The 19,166-nt window shown below is 37.6% G+C and overlaps 1 protein-coding gene across 1 annotated transcript in view; it reads left to right on the top strand.

Moving 5' to 3' along the window:
• The window catches only part of VAV3 (vav guanine nucleotide exchange factor 3), a 216,342-nt gene that overhangs the window by 101,854 nt on the left and 95,322 nt on the right, over positions 1–19,166 (top strand). Inside the window, exons 9-15 of the mRNA XM_083360483.1 lie at positions 1,060–1,159; positions 3,454–3,549; positions 6,029–6,097; positions 6,897–6,983; positions 9,644–9,729; positions 15,316–15,448; positions 15,914–16,023. Coding sequence (XP_083216609.1) covers positions 1,060–1,159; positions 3,454–3,549; positions 6,029–6,097; positions 6,897–6,983; positions 9,644–9,729; positions 15,316–15,448; positions 15,914–16,023 — 681 coding nt within the window. The remainder of the gene's footprint in view (positions 1–1,059; positions 1,160–3,453; positions 3,550–6,028; positions 6,098–6,896; positions 6,984–9,643; positions 9,730–15,315; positions 15,449–15,913; positions 16,024–19,166) is intronic.

The raw sequence follows: 19,166 nt of genomic DNA, 5'->3' as shown, positions 1-19,166 counted from the left end.
CAGGTTTGTATTATAACTAGTCCTTGATTTATGACTGTTTATTCAACTGTTTGAAATTATGACAGCACTGAACGAAGAGAACTTATCACTTGTACCCAAAGTTACAGCCACTGCAGTACCTCTGTTATCATGTGAACAAAATTATCAGATGCTTGACAATTTGCCTGTCCTTATGACTGATCAAAGGACACTGCAGCAGCCTCCACCCACCTGTCTTGGCCAAAGCCCGGGCCAAAGGGAGGTGCAGTGCAGGCCTACTGTACACCAGACCTCTTAAGGCCTGTTCCACCCTCTGAGGCAACCCATACTCTATTTAGCAATCCACAGGGAGAGCAGGGATTGTGATCGTTAAGCAAGGTGATCAGGTGGGCCCCCTTGTTTAAGGACAGCTACAACCTAGGACCATAATTCTGAGCTCAATGGTGGTCGTAAGCTGAAGAACTCCTTAATAATAAATACTAAAATTATTATGTAAAAGGTTTATAGTTGTGTTTTCAGCCTGATTAAAGTCATAGTATTTACTTTTTTAGACTGAGATTTTTAAATAGCATTTTGATTATAATAGTTGCCGAGATAGAGCCACATGAACTTAAGATTCTGAAGATTCTAAAGGTAGTAAATGTTTATTTAAAAAAACATTCACAGTTACAGCAGCAATAAAAAAGTGACTTACGACTGGTCCTTGCACTTATGACAACATTCTCTACAGTCATGTGATCAAAACCAGCATGTATCTGCTATGGTTGCACCAGCCCAGGGTCACATGGTCACCACCTGACTGCTAACAAGTAAAGTCAATGGGGGAAGCCAGATTCTCTTAATGACATGATTCACAGAGATGCAGTGCTTAACCACCATGGCCAAAAGGTTGTAAAATTGGCCATGACTCACTTAACAGCCACCTTGCTTAGCAATGGAAATTCTGGTCGCATCTGTGGTTGTAAGTCAAGGACTATTTGTAAACAGTAGTTAGGGGTAAAGTTAAAGTAAACTAGCTAAATGTAACAATAAAATATAAATGAATTGATTTAACTATTTTATTTTCCTGTATTGTTCTAGATTGGTGATTTATGGGCAGTATTGCAGTCAAGTAGAGATGGCTATTTCCTGCTTGGATAATATCTCCAAGACAAAAGAAGATGTTAAGCTGAAATTGGAGGTGTCTGGGACATTTTATTGTTTTATTTATAAATTAAAAACATTTAGATTCAAATCTTACAATCTATCTATCTACAGGTAGTCCTTGACTTAAAACAGTTCATTTAGTGACCGTTCAAAGTTACAGCGGTACTGCAAAAAGTGACTTATAACTGTGACTTTCAGTTACGACCATTTTTCACAGTTACAAACTTTGTAGCATCCCTATGATCATGTGATCAAAATTAGATGCTTGAAAACTGCTTCATACTTATGACCATTGCTGTGTCTCAAGGACACAAAAAGTGATCACTTTTTGCAACGTTTTTGACAAGTCAGTGGGGAAGCCGGATTCACTTAACAATCAGGTTTATAACTTATCAACTGCAGTGATTCACTTAATAACTGTAGCAAGAATGGTTGTAAAATGGAGCAAAACTCAAATATCTCATTTAACAACTGAAATTGTGGGCTCAATTGTGGTTGTAAGTTGAGAACTACCTGTATCTATCTGTCTGTCTGTATAGCTTGGGGTGTCAAAATGGCGGCCCGGAGGCTGGATGTGTGACACACAGGCAATACCCACTCCAGCTCTGCAAAGGCAAAAAAACATTACGATATGTCACAATATGTCACGTGACACAACCCATGGTCTGTCTGTCTGTCTGTCTGTCTGTCTATCTGTCTGGCTGGCTGTCATGCCATGAGGCAACCTTGGGTAGTTTATAACATTAAAAGCTTTAAAACTATGTATCTATGCCTATGTCAATGTCTATATATATCTATATCTCTATATATCTCTATCAACAATAAGAATACAAAATTATGATTAAAAGATGGAAGGGGAGGGAGCAGGATATGCAGGGGAGAGAGGTGGCATCTACTATTAGTCCATTTTACATATTGCATAATTTATAGGTATTCCAATTCATGAATGCTAATTTTATTTCTACAATAAAATTGGAGATTATGATTTGTGTAAATGTTTTGCAGACTATGGTGGTAGAGCGGGTGAGATGGTTAAAGCTGGGATGGTGGAATGGATGGAACCATTTCCAAATGCAAATAGAGTCTGAATCCCCTCCCTCCATAGATAACATGTGTCACCACTGAAGGGGATTGGGTTGAAAGGCTGAGTGCAGTTCTTTCTTTGTCATAGGAAAGAGCACTTTGCAAGGCAGATTTGAGGGGGAAAAGCCCACAATTCTGTACTGAAGAAGTATATTCTTTTCTACTACACTTGCAGTGCCACCTCATTCTCCTTAATGTGCAGACCAAGAGTTAAAATTGCCTGTGGATTTATTTACAGCAATAAATGGTAGAGCTCTCCTTGCAAGCTTTAATTACTAAGGGTACCCACCCAGGGTTACATGAGCCCTCCAGAGTGCTTCTGAACATTGTTGCTGAGCTGCAATTCTTAATATCACAGTAGAGGAAACTTATTAGATACATGGGGAGTAATCATGTTGACTATTTAATTAAGTTTAAATTTAATTATATTTATATGGACATTAACTTTATCCTGGCTCAATTTACTATTCTGTTTTGGCTCCACTTACTTTTTGGGATGCAATCCCTTTATATCCTACCCCAACAGAAAAGGACTCTTGAGTAATCTAGGCAAATATTCTTGAATTGTTTTATTCATGACCTGAACTGCCAGCCAAAAATCTTTATAGTATTGTCAGTTTATACTGTAGTTCCATCTGTATAAACCTTATGACTTTATTTAAACACTTGCATACTATTGAGCTGTATTGTTGTTGTTGTTGTTGTTGTGACAATAAGGCAAATAAAATGAGAGCAGTCCTTGGCCTGAAAAAGTGTTTTCTGTTTCTTTTATAGAGGAATTGTTGATAATCCTAACGTAGGGCAGTGCCGCAATCTATAGGATGGGAAAGGAAATCTTTGCATTTATAAATTACAATTAGATGTGGAAATTATTTTTTTGTCTTAAATCCCTATAAAAGATTTGAAGGGGAGAGACTGAAATTAAAATTTTAATCATCCACACTTGCTTCTGGTAATCCTGACCAGATCATAACTCGATGATTTCTCCTAAGCCGGACCTGCTCAGCCTTTTTTGAACTGTACTTGATCTTTGAATTACAAAGATCAGTGGGCTGGGTGAGGAAGAAGACTTAATCTGAGGACCCCAGTATTCAAACTTAATCAAAATTCAATATAATTGAATAGTTGGTGCAGTTTGAGACACGTGTCTCCTATCTTATGAAAAATAACATTGTCATTTTGATTATGTTCCAGAATCACCCCGAGACATTTTATTTATTCAATTTTTGGTTATTCTTTAATTAGGAATGTTCCAAAAGAGCTAATAATGGGAAATTTACTCTGCGGGATCTCCTTGTGGTTCCAATGCAACGAGTTCTGAAATATCATCTGCTACTTCAGGTATTTAATTTTTCTGATGATTGAGATTGTATCTTGCTGGTTCTATCTCTGTGCAGCTATTTAGACCATTTTCTGTTTGTACCGTGAATTTGGACTACTGAGAGTACACATTTAAGAAGGTCAGCTGTAAGAATGTCAGACTGATTGATTATTGATTGTATGCCATCAAGTTGGTGTCAACTCTTAGCAACCACAGAGATAGATTTTTCTTCACAAGTATCTATCCCTAACCTAGTCTTTGGGTCCTTTATTTTAAAACATCCTATCAATTTTAAGCTACTTTTTGTGGGGGATGGTGCTATTTTAGAAGCATAGCACTCACTTTCTTTGGAAAGGAACTCATGATTCTCACAACACAACAGTTAACCCACTTAAAGCAAAGCTACCACTTGGAATTGCTGCTAGCTTGCTGCTGTCTAGTCTCAGCCATTGTATTGTTTAATGTGGTCTTACCCACTCTGGTGCATTCCAGGTGGGAACTGTACTGCAACATCTATAAAGTTGAAGAAGCCTGATATAATACAATGCAGTGAGCAGGTCATTACTATTATATTGTTGTTTTTTTGTCAGCCAGGATATGTATCAGTGTAATTTATCAGCAAGAGCACAACACACAATGGCTCTGACCCATGCGGACAGTTGTATTATATTGTACACCTGTCCACCTGTAGGTAATGCAAAGGTTGCCCTAGGGACCTGCTATGAAGAGTATAATTCTTAAATGAGTTTAAGAAAGATTGTCGATTCTAATAGTATAGCAAATGTGAGGGCCTATGTCAAATCGCAATGTCACATGATGTCGTGCAACTTATTGGGACGGTTTTGCCATTGCCGGCAATGGGGTGGGTGTGGCTTCTGGATGACGCGTCCGGCCTGTGGGCCGGCAGTTTGATGAGAAAGATCATTTGTTTAGAAAGATTTTCCACCCAGCCCAATACTGTTGGAATTCAGTTGATTTCGCAGTAGCTTCCTGTCTATTTTTTAATAGTATAAATCGGGTGTCAAACCGTCATCCGGCAGCTGTGCCCACCCCATTGCTGGCAATGGCAAAACTGTCCCGATACGTTGCGCAACGTCAGGTGACGTCGTGAGTTTCACATGTCTGGTATAAATCAATACCATATACTAATCTTAGATAATAGGTGAAATGTGTTGGTTTTTTTTACTGTACATAATCAAGGCTGAACAGGAAGCAGTCACTCCTAGGTTACCTCTGTTCTGTGCTGGATTATAATAATGCTATTTGTATTTAGAATGCTTCCCATTATAATTCCCAGAGTGCATGGCTCCTGTGCAGTTAGTACTATAATGGAACTAGAGAATCTTCTAAATATCATTTGATAGCTTTGCTGGCGGACTCATTAGTACAGCCGCAGAGATTTACACTATTGCATTAGATTGTCTGCTTTGCTCCTACTTATAAAGTGTCATTTTAAAAAGAGCTTCTGTCTATGCAAGAAGTGGTATTTTGTTTCTGTAGTGCAGGGGTCTTCAAACTTGGCCCTTTTATGACTTGTGGACCTCAACTCCCAGAATTCCTTCAGCCTGGCTGAGGAATTCTGGGAGTTGAAGTCCACAAGCCATAAAAGGGCCAAGTTTGAAGACCCCTGCTGTAGTGCCTTGTTACATGCAGTATATAAATTCCCCATGTGTTTTATGCATTTTAACTGCATTTGTAATTGACACATTACTCTTTGCAGAAAGTTCTGGTATGATTTTAACAAAGATAATGGAGCATAACTTTTATTTTAAAATGCTCATTTGAATAAGAACCAGTATCGATTATTCCCAGTTGGTAAATCTTTCAGAAATGTTACTACTTTTTTTTCTTGTGCATTGTGAAAGAATATATAGAATAAGTAACACAAAGAAGAAATACTGAAACATGATACTGAAACATGAGCAGATAAACAATAAATTTGAATGCTAATATGACTAATATATTCCAGTACATCATTGGAAGCTTATAGTATTATCAGATATTTCATATTCATTTCCTAGTCACAATCCACATATCTTTATTGAGCTTTAAGTGTGGATTAGTGATAGTACAAATATAAAACTTCTACAGTTTTTTAAATTGGGGTTGGGCATTTAGATTATGTATTTTACAGAGAATAGGATATGTGCACCTAAATAAAAGATGCATTAGAAACAGTTTGATCATGTTAATCTGGGGTCATGGACACATTTCCAGGAAATTTAACCAATGTACTGAAATATTTGCTATGTTGACACAGAAAAGCTGAAACCAAAACATAAAATCTGAAATATAACATTGGCTGAAAGTCTGTTTAAAAATATCTAGATTTATGGGTGAGCTGAGAAAGAAAAAAAACACACCTTTGGAATAACTTTGAGTAATGGTAATATAATAACTGGTTTAGATTGAGCTACATTGATTATAGCATATCCATAGTTTTCTGACTTTCTCTCCATTATAATTGGTTGATAATAACTATGGCATTCTGTGATGTAGGAGCTGGTAAAGCACACTAATGACATAATTGAGAAGGCAAATCTAAAGTTGGCCCTTGATGCAATGAAGGTAAGTATGATTGAGTACATCCTGTCTAATATAAAATGAAAAGAAATAAATTGAAAATTAAATATTTTGAAACTTGGATTCTATCTTGCTGCACACTGGTTTAACATGCTTATAAATGACAGCAAACAAGCTCCTTTCACAATTCAAGGATCCATGTTTAATTTATTATTTGATTATTTGTCAAGCTATTTTCACTCTGGCTTTCGAATAGAAAAGGTTCTACAACTTTGCTATATATCGCATGCATACGGACTATACTTTGGTAGACTACACATTCTATTTCATGTTATCACATAATCTTTTCAGTGCAAAATGAGCATAGGCTTTGTGAACATTGAACAGAAACTGAATCTTTTACAATGGTGTTAAAAGATTTCAGGACTTGGGCCAGCAGGTATGGCCCTGTTTCTCCTTCCGAGGGATGTGAAGATGATAATAAGGTTACTGTGTGTAGCATAGTTTTTCCAATATGCCCATGCTGTCATTTAATATATAGTTGCTTCAATTACAGTAGAGGAACAAGGAAGAATTAGTCCAGCAATCTGACCTAAGTCACCCTCCCTAAATTAAATTGAAAATTAGAATACACTTATCTTTTGATTGCTTTTTTTTAATGTAATGTTGTATTTGGCTCATATGCTCTATGCAAAAATTTCTATAATAGGGAAATATTCATATAAAAATAAATGTCTTTTTTTAAAAAAAAATGGACATGAGTGGCTTTTAGCCCTGAATCAACTGTAAATATTTAATCAATCATTGCTACGTACCAAATTTGTTTTTCCCCCCTGTGTTTTAGGACTTGGCACAATATGTAAATGAAGTGAAGCGAGATAATGAAACCCTTCGTGAAATGAAGCAATTTCAATCATCAATAGAAAATTTGGTAGGATTTCATAAGATGCTGCTTTTTGTTTTTTTAAGGGATTTCCCCCCTTTTGTATACTTGTTGTTGATAGACCTATAAGCAGGAAAAGTGAAAGTGAAAATTCCGGCAGGGTTAAGATTAAAGTCAGGGTGGAGCACAGGCAAACTTGTCTAAAGGTAGAATCAATTGCAGGTAAGAAACTAAACCAATATATTCCGAAAAGCGTTTGAACACAGATTCCAGAAAACTGGCATATTGAGAATCAGAAAAGGGCTAATCAAGAGAGAGAGATAGAAACAGGAATTCTACGGCACAAAGCTTTGACTCAAAAAAAAAAAAAGAAAATAAAAGAATCTGTAATGGATTTAAAATATTAGAGGAGTGTTTGAATTTGCAAACATCATGTGTGAAGGGGTTTCATCCACATGCGTTCATGTGATGTTCTTGGTTTTGGCTTAGTATGATTTAGAACTCTCCAATTCTCAATTCACAAACCAAGGCCTAGTATGTTTGTCTGACTAGTGCCCAGAGTTTATCTTGAAAAATGTTTTGTAGAATGGTTCGATGAAAAGATTAAGAAAATCATAGCAGTTGAAACCTATGTGGAGACTATTTGCTTCTATCTCTGCTGCTGACTGAGAACTGGCATATGCAAAGTCTGGTCTTATCCTACAAAGCTGACCATATTTATTTTGCTCTGCTTTAATTATTAGTATCAACCACTAAAGTATACTTCAGTTATATTTAATCTTTATTTCAAACAACAGCATTTTTATGGCAGTTACTAAGCCATATAGTATAGAACTCCTTTAAGGCACAGCTCCTTAAGGCAGAGACTGGTCTGTGACATAAAAACTAAGGTCAGATTATTCTTCAGTTGGTTTTTGAGTTCTGTAGCACAAAATCTTTGAGAGCATCAGGAAGATAAAGAATGACTTGTTTCCTATAGTTCTTTTTTTTTTGTCCCAGACTGAAGGAAGTTAGATCTCTGACAACTCTACTATTTTTTCTTACATGAAGAAATGTGAAGGAATATTGGGCAAAAGGAAAAGTGAGGCAATATTGGGCAGAAGTGGTGGGATGAGAAAGTGAACATAGAGGATGAAACCCCTTCACACATGTACATGCTAATTCTGTTTGGGATGGGGGTAAAGGGGTAGAGAGATAAGAATGTGCATGTAATGGAAAATGTATTTTGCTTCCAGCTCAGAATAAAACAGCGCCATGAAAGATTTTGGGTCTTTTGCATTTGACAAGACAAAACCTGAAATGAGTTGAGGGTTGTGACTATTGGGAAGCATTGGGAACATGAAACAAGCTCCTAGCTGTCATATTTTATCCCCTGGAGCTGCAAAGAAAGATGGGATGACTGTCCATTCTAGCTGCTGCTAGACATCCCTTAGAAAGTTTGGCAATATTTTAAAATACTGTCATAGGATTTTAAAAAAACAAGCCTTTTTTTTAGGAAAACATGGTTTTGAGGGTGAGAATCTGTTGCTTAATAGTTGATAGTTAATATATCACCGAATTAGTTACATGAAAAACTGTCTGGGGTTCTCAGCAGAAAAAGCAGTAGTCTTTTCAATTTCTTCAAATAAACTCTCGGGCATGTTTAGCAAACACATTACTCTGAATGAGATAAACTTTCTCTTCAATTTTCCTTGGCCAGGTTTTAGTAGTCATCGGACGTCAGCCAGCTAAAAGCAGCAGAGACAATTTAATTTACTGACTGGATCCCCGTTCCTACCAGGCTTGTTTTGTTCTTAAATCACTTGTAAAAATATTTTTAAATGCCACCACCTGTTGCTTCTAAGAACTCTAACATGAATATTACAAGAACCTGCTGGTAATTATAAGAATGTAGTACTGCTTCAGCTGACTTCATGGCATTTAAATGCATTCTGAAAAGTTCTGATCGGGCCAATAAGCATGCAGGCAGGCAGAGATGAGTTAGGAAAAGTTAAGTAGGACTTTTTTGAAACAAGAAAGAAAGGGAGAGCAAAAGCTCACCAAGCAATCTTGGGTAATGTCAGTCTTCGGGGAAAAAAAAAAGCTTTCTGGAATATCAACAAGGTATAGAAGTATGCTTAAGAATACCTAGCTCAACAGCTACCCAAGCCAACATTGTACTTGCAGTTTTCACATGTTCGCCCTCAAGAGCAGTAGCAACGTTTGTTAACGAAGGGAAGTTATACAAACTGATTTTCTACGCAAATTCCAACTTAGCAATGAATTGGTTAAAAGAGAAAGTAATTTGATCAATCATGTTGTATCTATGGCTATAAAAATTCCTTTTTTTCTGCCTGGGCTAGGTCTATTCTTAAGTCAAAAGGGCCTAGACAAGCCCCAGAACTGTGTTTCTCAACCTTAGCAATTTGAAGAGGTATTCAACTCCGAGAATTCTTTACATTGCCAAGGTTAAGAAATATTGCCCTAGGACGTGGGTGTCAAACTCGATTGTGTCACATGACATATCGTAACATTGTGATGTTTTTTGTCCTTTGCCTACGTGTGACGCATCCGGCCAGCCTGGGCCGTGCTGCCAATTTTGCATTTTTATCTGCCATCTGCCTTATAGCCAACCACTTTTTCAGAATGTTGAATGCAGCATCTTCCTCCAATAAATTATTGGATATCTTTGAAGCAATTAATGTACATTTTCCTTTGTTTTCCCCCAGAATCAATCCCTTTTACTCTATGGAAGACCACAGGGTGATGGTGAAATAAAGATAACGACCCTGGACAAGCGAGCAAGACAAGATAGGTGAAAAAGCTTCTGTTTGTTCTTAATGTATTATTTTGCAATGATCCTAGATCAGGGGTCCTCAGAGTTGGTCACTTTAAGACTTGTGGACTTCAACTCCCAGAATTCCCCAACCAGCCAGTTTGAGGACCCCTGTCCTAGATCAATACTTCTGAAATAGTACAATACCTGTTGTTTGTTAGTTGCACAAGTGTAATGCCAACGATCTCACCATGAGAAGGAAGTAAATGCCCCATCACTATATTTCTTTGCAGCTAAGAAAAATAATTTTGGAATTTGCACTGGTAGGTAGATTGGGTAATGATAAAGACAATACAATGGCATTTGGGGCCCTGATTGGATCTGCATCGCTTTTCAGCAGTATTTCAACTGCTCAGAGCTGCTGGGAAGTTCTACAGCAGCAGTACATTCAGGGCAAGTGTGTCTGAGATTCCTTGTATCTAAGAATGTCTGGCTTAGTTCAGTGCAACACTTGTTTTGCAGCTGTCTTTCGCAGTACCCTTTTTGAACTTGAAAATTGTCCTATCTGTAAACAAATCACTAGTCTACAAGGACAGATTATTTATCTAGGGTCTGTAATCTGTGCTCTTCAGGCAGAAATTAGGTGTCCAGTTCAGTCCTTCTACCCTATCAACCCCCTCTACCACAAAGATCCTGCAGGAGAAAGGCAGTGTGGACAACTGTGGGATCTGGCAGGGTGAGATCTGTGAATCATAAGCACAAAGCTTTCGCTGTGTCCTTGCACAAAAGATACAGTGCCCTTTCTGACCTTAATGGGGATATTAAGAAAACAGGTAAAGGTATCTGTGATAATAACTCAAATAAGCAGGGGATCATGGTCCAAGATGAAAAACTTGTTTTCGACAGGGAGAAGTGCGAATCTGGTATTACTCACCAGTCATGCAAGAACCAAAAGGCATCCAAAAAGAGAAGCCACCTTCTGGTTGGTGATTCAATTATAAGGGATGTAAATTTAGGAAAGGACACAGAGGGTTTGAAAGAGATCAGGTGTCTTCCAGATGCTACTGCCAATAGGGACAAGAAGCATATTTCTAAAATAATCAAGAATGCCAGCAAGGACTGTGATGTGGAGGCTATTGTACATCTTGGCACTAACGATCTGTCCCAAAAAGATGTACTCTCTGTGCAGAATGATTTCCAGAGCTTGGGGCAGGAACTTAGCAGAATAGGCTGTAGGCTTACTTTTTCAGAGGTTTATAAGGAGCAAATGGAAAAGGCCAGCGTAGAGCAGAATTTAATATGTGGCTAAAGGAGTGGTGTAAAGGAGAAGGCTTTGGTTATATTAGTCACGATGTCTGTAGCTGGTCCAATGAAAAAATGTACAAAAGAGATGGTTTGCATCCATTCAAGAAAGGGACTGAGTTACTTGGCAATAAATTCACAGCTTTTCTGGAGGAACATTTAAACTAAACAACGGGGACAGTGAGTTAATTGATACAGAACATCACTGTCCCTGGCAATCTAAGAAAATAGGGGAAGTCAGGCACCATACAAGTTATGTAGCAAGTAAACACAGGGTCAGTCATAAAGGACTCAAATGTCTATACACCAATGCACAGAGTATGAACAGTAAGCAGGGTGAACTAGAAATTCAGGTAAATGAGGGCAGATATGATATTGTTGCCATTACGGAAACATGGTGAGACGAAACCCAGAAATGGAACACACAGCTAGAGGGATTTAAACTATTTAAAAGAAACAGACTAAACAAAAGAGGAGGTGGAGTTGCTCTCTATATAAGAAATAACTTTATCTCTAGAGAAATAGAGCACAACAATGATGAAAACTATAAACATGAATGCATTTGGGTCAATATAAAAGGGGGAAAATGACATTGTAGTAGGTGTATACCTTAGGCTGCCCAAGCAAGCAGATAAAATAGATGAACTTTTTGCTAGTCAGCTAACTAAGGTATGTAGGAAGCACATCACAATAGTAATGGGGGACTTTAATTACCCTGATATCAACTGGGAGACAAACTCTGCACCAAGTGGAAGATCAAACAGATTCCTGACAAACCTAGCAGACAACTTTCTCTCCCAAAAAGTAGAGAAGGGAACTAGGGGATTAGCCATGTTGGATTTAATTCTCACTAACAGAGATGAAATGATAGAAAGTGTTGAAGCCACAGGAACCTTGGGGGGAAGTGATCATGCAATATTGGAATTCAACATTCTGGAAGCACAAGCAGTAGAACACAGCCAAACTAGAGTCTTGGACTTTAAAAGAGCTAATTTCAATAAACTTAGAGAAACCTTGGGAAGAATTCCATGGATGAGAATCCTACAGGGGAAAACAACTCAAGAAGCTTGGGAAATTTTGAAAAGTGAGATAATAAAGGCCCAGTCTAGTACAATACCCAGTGCTTTTTTTGTAAAAGAAAAAGGTGCCGGAACTCACACATGTCATACAACCCACCTTGCCTACCCTACAAGGTTCCATCCAAAAAAGGTGCCGGAACTCCATTCTGAGCATTCTATGAGAAAAAAAGCCCTGACAATACCAACAAAGAAGAAAAATAACAGCTCTCAAAAGAAACCATCATGGCTGCATAAAGAACTCTCTGATAAATTGAAAGATAAAAAGGACAAGTATAAGAAGTGGAAAGAGGGGCACATAACTAAGGCAGAATATCAACAAATAGCCCATGCCTGCAAAGATGAAGTGAGGAAAGCTAAGGCTCAAAATGAACTAAGACTTGAGACCAAAGTCAAAAAATAACAAAAAAAGCTTCTTTCAACATATAAAAAACAAGAAAAAAGTTAAGGAAATGATTGGTTCATTAATGGGGGAAAGTGGCAAGAAGGTGACAAGCAACAGGGAGAAAGCAGAACTATTTAACTCGTTGTTTGCATCTGTCTTTGCACAAAGAGAAAAAACAGTCCAACCTACCAAAATCAGTGCCATAAAAAACAGAATAGAAACGCAAATTAAGATAGGCAAGAAAATGGTAAGTGAGCACCTGTCCAGCCTAGACAAGTTCAAATCACCAGGACCAGATGGATTACACCCCAACGTTCTCAAGGAACTGGCAGACGTGATCTCAGAACTACTGAACTATATTTTTAAAAGATCCTGGAGCACTGGGGAACTACTAGAGGACTGGAAGAGAGCTGATGTAGTTCCCATCTTCAAAAAAGGGGAAAAAATAGATCCAGGAAATTACAGACCTATCAGCCTGACCTCAATACCTGGGAAGATTCTGCAAAAGATAATCAAACAACAAATCAGCGAACACCTTGATGAAAACAAAGTCATCACTAAAAGTCAACATGGGTTTGTCAAAAACAGATCATGCCAGACAAATCTTATTGCATTCTTTGACCAAGTGACAAAGTTAGTGGACCAGAGGAATGCTGTAGATATAATTTATTTGGACTTCAGTAAGTCATTTGATAAAGTAGATCACAACCTACTACTTGATAAGATAGAAAAAAGTGGGTTAGATAGCATCACCACCAGATGGATTCGTAGCTAGCTGACAGGCCGTACTCAGCGTGTGGTCCTCAATGGAACTGCATCTACATAGAAGGAAGTGTGTAGTGGGATGCCCCAGGGCTCTGTTCTGGGCCCGGTGCTCTTCAACATCTTCATCAACGATTTGGATGAGGGGATAGATGGGGAACTCATCAAATTTGCAGATGACACCAAGCTGGCAGGAATAGCCAATACTCCAGAAGATAGGCTTAAAATACAGGAGGATCTGGACAGACTGGAACACTGGGTGCTATCTAACAAAATGAAATTCAATGGTGAAAAAAGTAAGGTTCTACATTTAGGCAGGAAAAATCAAATGCATAGGTATAGTATAGGTGGTACCTTGCTCAATAGTAGTAACTGTGAGAGGGATCTCAGAGTCCTAGTGAACAATCACTTCAATATGAGCCAGCAATGTGCTGCAGCTGCCAAAAAAGCCAACACAGTGCTAGGCTGCATTAACTGAGGGATAGAATCAAGATCACATGAAGTACTAATACCACTTTACAATGCCTTGGTAAGGCCACACCTGGAGTACTGCATCCAGTTTTGGTCACCACAATGTAAAAAAGATGTTGAGACTTTAGAAAGGGTACAGAGAAGAGCAACAGAGATGATTGGGGGACTGGAGGCTAAAACATATAGGGAACAGTTGCTGGAATTGGGTATGTGTAGTTTAACGAAGAGAAGGGTGAGGGGTGTCATGATAGCAGTGTTCCAATATCTCAGGGACTGCCACAAAGAAGAGGGAGTCAAACTATTCTCCAAAGCACCTGAAAGCAGGACAAGAAGCAATGGATGGAAACTAGTCAAGGAGAGAAGCAACCTAGAACTAAGGAGAAACTTCCTGACAGTTAGAACAATTAACCAGTGGAACAACCTGCCTCCAGAAGTGGTGAATGCTTCAACACTGGAAGTTTTTAAGAAGAGACTGGACAGCCATTTGCCTGAAATGGTATAGGGTTTCCTGCCTGAGCAGTGGGTTGGACTAGATGACCTCCAAGGTCCCTTCCAACAACAACGTCTCCTCCTCCTCCTCCTCCTCCTCCCCCTCCTCCTCCTCCTCCTCCTCCTCCTCCTCCTCCTCCTCCTCCTCCTCCTCCTCCTCTTCTTCTTCTTCTTCTTCTTCTTCTTCTTCTTCTTCTTCTTCTTCTTCTTCTTCTTCTTCTTCTTATTATTATTATTATTATTATTATTATTATTATTATTATTATCAGTGTCTATTGATGATTTAAGATTAAGTGCTTTTTTAAAAAAGTTTATAATATAAGCAAAGTATCGAGATACACAACAATAATAAAATTAAATTCAACAACCTGTAAAAATAAAAATGATAAAACAAGAAAAAAAAGGAATCAAAGACATGTTCTACCTTATATATGGGTTGTCCTTGAGTTATGATGGCATTTGCGAGTGGAATTTCCATCTCTGAACAATGCAGTCATAAAGCCCGATATCCTGCTTAGCATCAGCAACCCCTCCAGTTCCCATTGTCATCATTAAACAATGATTGTAGGTTGTTAAGTGAGCACTTCCTTGGAACTATCTGCTGGCTTTCAGCAGCCAAAGACTGTTCTGGGGAAATTGGCAAGAAGTTGCAAATCCCAGGCAGCTTGCAAGCAGGATGATAGAAAGCGAGGGTGTGTGTGGGGGGTGGTGGTGGCTGGAGAGGCATGGCGTGAAGGTGATGGAACTTGGATGGTTGCTGCCCGGCGGGGGGGGGGGGTGAGGGCTGCTTCAGTGGCATGGATGGTATTTCAAATATTAAAACTGTCAAAGACTATCAAACTGCTTGGAGAGTGCGTAGTCGTGGATACAGGGGTAGTTTTTGGGACCACTAGAACTTTACAAACATTCCAGCGTTGATCTTAGGTGGGATTTCACTTCCCCACTGAGGGGTGGAAAGAAAACTGGGGGCGTCCATGGGAGTCAGAGCTCCTGCTCAATGAGCATATGGCAGCTTTGGCCAAGAAGGCCTTTCCACAGCTTCGTTGCAATGGAATGAACTGGTCTCCTGAATCCGGAGATAGCATTTTTAGCTACAAGTTTGAAATTTTACAGCTTCTTACACCTTCATTTTTCCCCTAGGCATATCTTTTTATTTGACTTGGCCGTAATAGTATGCAAACGGAGAGGTGATAATTATGAAGTGAAGGATATAATTGATCTTCAGGAATACAAAATAAACAATAACCCCACCACCGACAAGGAAAATAAAAAGGTAAAAATATAGAATATGCTGGGATCCTTGTGTTCTGCTCTAAAATCTTAAGATTCCTAATTACATGAACTATTTAACATTTCTCTAATCTTTTTTTTTTACTAGATTTATTTATCTACAAGCTCTGGGTAGGAAACTGGGAATTAAGGAAAAATATTTTATCTTTTTCATTCGTTGTTTTTCTTTTTCCCCCCAAGAACTTTTAATATGGGGAAATATTAAAATATTCAAAGTAGTGCAGTGGTGCATTCTACAGCCTTGGTTTATCTGTTTAATTTTTGCAGTGGGATTAAAAAATATACGAAGATTCCAGGAAGCTGAAAATGGAATGTTGTTACGATTATTGTTATTACATTTCCCTGGAACTTTGCAAAATTAGAAATGTGTGTCCTCCAGGCATTTTCCAACTTTGTTATTTCTCTGTTATTAAAAGCTAATTCCTGAATTTTCTTCCCGTTTAAACAGTGGTCTTACGCCTTCTACCTCATCCACACACAAGGACAAAATGGCTTAGAGCTGTATTGCAAAACCAAAGATTTGAAGAAGAAATGGCTCGAGCAGTTTGAAATGGCCCTGTGAGTAACCGTAATACTTTTAGAAATAATTGTCCAGATTTATTGGTCATTCAGTGCTCAGTAATCTAGCACGGATTTAAGATTGCTTATTTGAAGCAGTTTCTAGCACATGCAAAATTTCTAAACATATGATTTAGAGATGAAATATATAGGGGCAAGAAAACTTTTCACAGTGAATGGTAGAGGGCGCTCTAAGCTATATTTTCAGTGTGCTTCACTTTCCATAGTGCTTTAAGGAAAATATTAATGGATTTAGCAATAAATATTTAACATAATTGTAGCTGATATTGCTATCATTGCCTTGGTAAACTAAAATGTATTACTAAGGGAGATGGGGATGTTGGCTCTTTTCCTAGTGGCTTCTAACTAATTTATTATGTGGTATTTGGATCAGATTTCCTGGTTTATTAAATTTGACTTCAAGAATTTGATTCCTCTCTCCCCTTAACATAATAGCACAAGCGTGGGCGTACCACAGAATCGTTTCAAAGAAATATAAACAGTTGAGAGCTGCCTACTGTAGCTGTTATCTTTTGTACAGTATTTGTTTTTGCAATTTTCCTAACTCAAAAGTAATATCTCCCCCCCCCCCCCAATTCTGCATGCCATTTCTATGGTTGATGAAGATCTTAATTAAGCATAAAAAAAAATAAGTAACTCAGACTCAGTGGAATGACTTCAGGTAAGTACTGATGGGAGACTGTGTAGTTCTGGGAGATTTACCACAATATAGAAACATGTATACTGGCCCATTTTACGTGTATAATATCTGTAGTTGTTTAACACTCCAAAGAAACTAAAATAATAAATATTTATTCGTCAAAAGAAATTATTTAAGCAATACTACGTATACCTTGTAAGCATTTAATTATATCTCATGTAGAAGTAGATGAATTAAAAGGCAACTTTGAAATTTATTTTTTGATAAATGCCAGTCTGTTTCTCTGAAACTGAAGAACTAATCCTAATTTGGGATCAAATTAGCTAAAGCATTTCTATTTCCACCTTTTACATAAATATTCTGTTTTTTCACATATAAAGTAATTGTAGAGACATAATGACTGATTTGGGAAATGACCAGCATATGTTTTCTTCTGCTTGTTTATTTTTATAATATTATACATCTCATTCCATTCCATTTCATTTCATCTCTCTCTTTTCCCCCCTCTTTCATCCAAAGAACTTGATGGGATATATTTTACAGGGAGTTTATGCCATCATAACTGTCTCACATCACTTAGTGAATTTTCATAGCTCCATGTAGAATTGAATTTGTATTAGATTTATTTTTCAAACCCAAGGTCATTTTTGATTATTCCTACAATTTAATTCCTTAATAGGAAACATAGAATATCCAAGCAGGTATAATTATATGCAAAGCCAGTTTGTTATCCCTTGGGGAAATCTGTGGTTTAATAATCATTAATAGGAAAATAACAGGCTGGAAAGAGAATTAACCTTTAGAATTTGTTTCATTTCGTTGTAAATCATTTTCCAGAATTGTGGGCCAACAAACATGCAAAACAAAAACAAAAGAAAACCCAGCTAACAATGAATGAAGGCAAATGTACATGTCCCAGGATAAGCTTGGAAGGGTAAAATCTGACTTCCCAGCTAACAATGTTTAGTTAATGATTATCTGTGTTAGCAATCAGTAGTGGTGTAATATACCGTTGGTCCCATTGGTCTTGTACACATTAATTCAATTTAATTTTTCATTGCTGTTCCTATTGTTACATGTTCGCTGTTTTGTTTGAGTTCTGAATCACCAATTCTGATCTGATATTCTGACAACACTGGCTTTGTACTTTGCCTGATTGGGTATAGTTTATGTTTTAGAAGTTACGTAGACTGAATGATATTTCATTTGGGATTAATGTGCTCCTTTTTTAAAAAAATGTTTGTTGTAATGTTGTTTTGTATTGCTATCTTTAATGACTCTTTTATCTGATTAGTTGTTTTTAAAATCTCTTTCACTGAAACATATTTATTTAGAAGTAAAGCAAAAATCTGTCATGGATAACAGCTGGGTAGCTACATAATATAAACTAGGCTCATATATAACGGCAGGTGAGCACAAGGTCCCCATTACACTTAAACCTCAAAAATAGTTATAATCTTATTCATATTCACTCCTTACTAGAAGTGATGATGTTACCTAGTTAGGGTAATGAAACGTCTGCAAGAAAACAAGCAAGCTCAGAGAGCACCAAGCACCCCTTTATTCATGTTTTTGTAGAATTATTGTCATGTTCAAGAAGGGTAATCTAGGAAGGATGTAGCTTTCCTTTGCTACAGAAGCTTCTAAAATTCTTTCTTGTATTTGGCTTAATTCTTTCCTTATTCATGTAGATATTCTCTATTTCTGCAGTTGCCTCTCCCCTCTTAATTCCTCATTTAATTTATTACTCCTGCAGTAGATGCTTCTGTCTTCCATTATCCTTGAGATTACTCGGTGCTTTTTCTGTAAAAAAAAAAAGGCATGGGAATTCACACATGTCATACAACCCGCCTTACCTACCCTACAAGGTTCCATCCAAAAAAGGTGCTGGAACTCCGATATGGGCGTTCTATGACAAAAAAGCCCTGAGATTACTTGATATTATTAACTTACATATCCAGGGTGGAGCTGTATCCCATAACCTGGCCTCGATGTTGTAATAGCAAGTTGAGTGTTGAATATGTAATTTTTGGTCCAGATTTTGTATGTAGCTGCTCCTGTTTTTATAATCCTGTCCTATGATGATCTTAGTTTTCTAAGGACTGAAGTAACATATATCCACCAGCCTTAAACCTTCTAATTTCTTATTCTTCTCATCCAAAAATATGAGGTTCCATCAAATAAGCTGGTGTGATGTATTTTAATGTATTCAACGTACAATTATATTTAATTATAACTAGGTAGCAGTTAGGAGTGTTCAAAACATTTCACTTATGTACCATGACTATAGTTCTGAAACACAAGTCAGCTTCATATTTTGGTTAGATCTGGGCTTTTCAACCTTTTCACCCATTATACCACTTTTAGGATAAGGCAATGTCCGAGTACCACCAGTCACCCAGCAAGGTGTCAAAAACTTCACACCCCCCCCAAAAAAGGAAGAAAAATGATAAAAGTACAGGTAGTCCTCGACTTACAACAA

The sequence above is a fragment of the Vipera ursinii genome, assembly GCF_947247035.1.
Source record: "Vipera ursinii genome assembly, chromosome: 3".
Classification (NCBI taxonomy): Eukaryota; Metazoa; Chordata; class Lepidosauria; order Squamata; family Viperidae; genus Vipera; species Vipera ursinii.
Note: the sequence above shows the minus strand (reverse complement) of the source record. Positions and strands in the feature narration are given on the sequence as shown.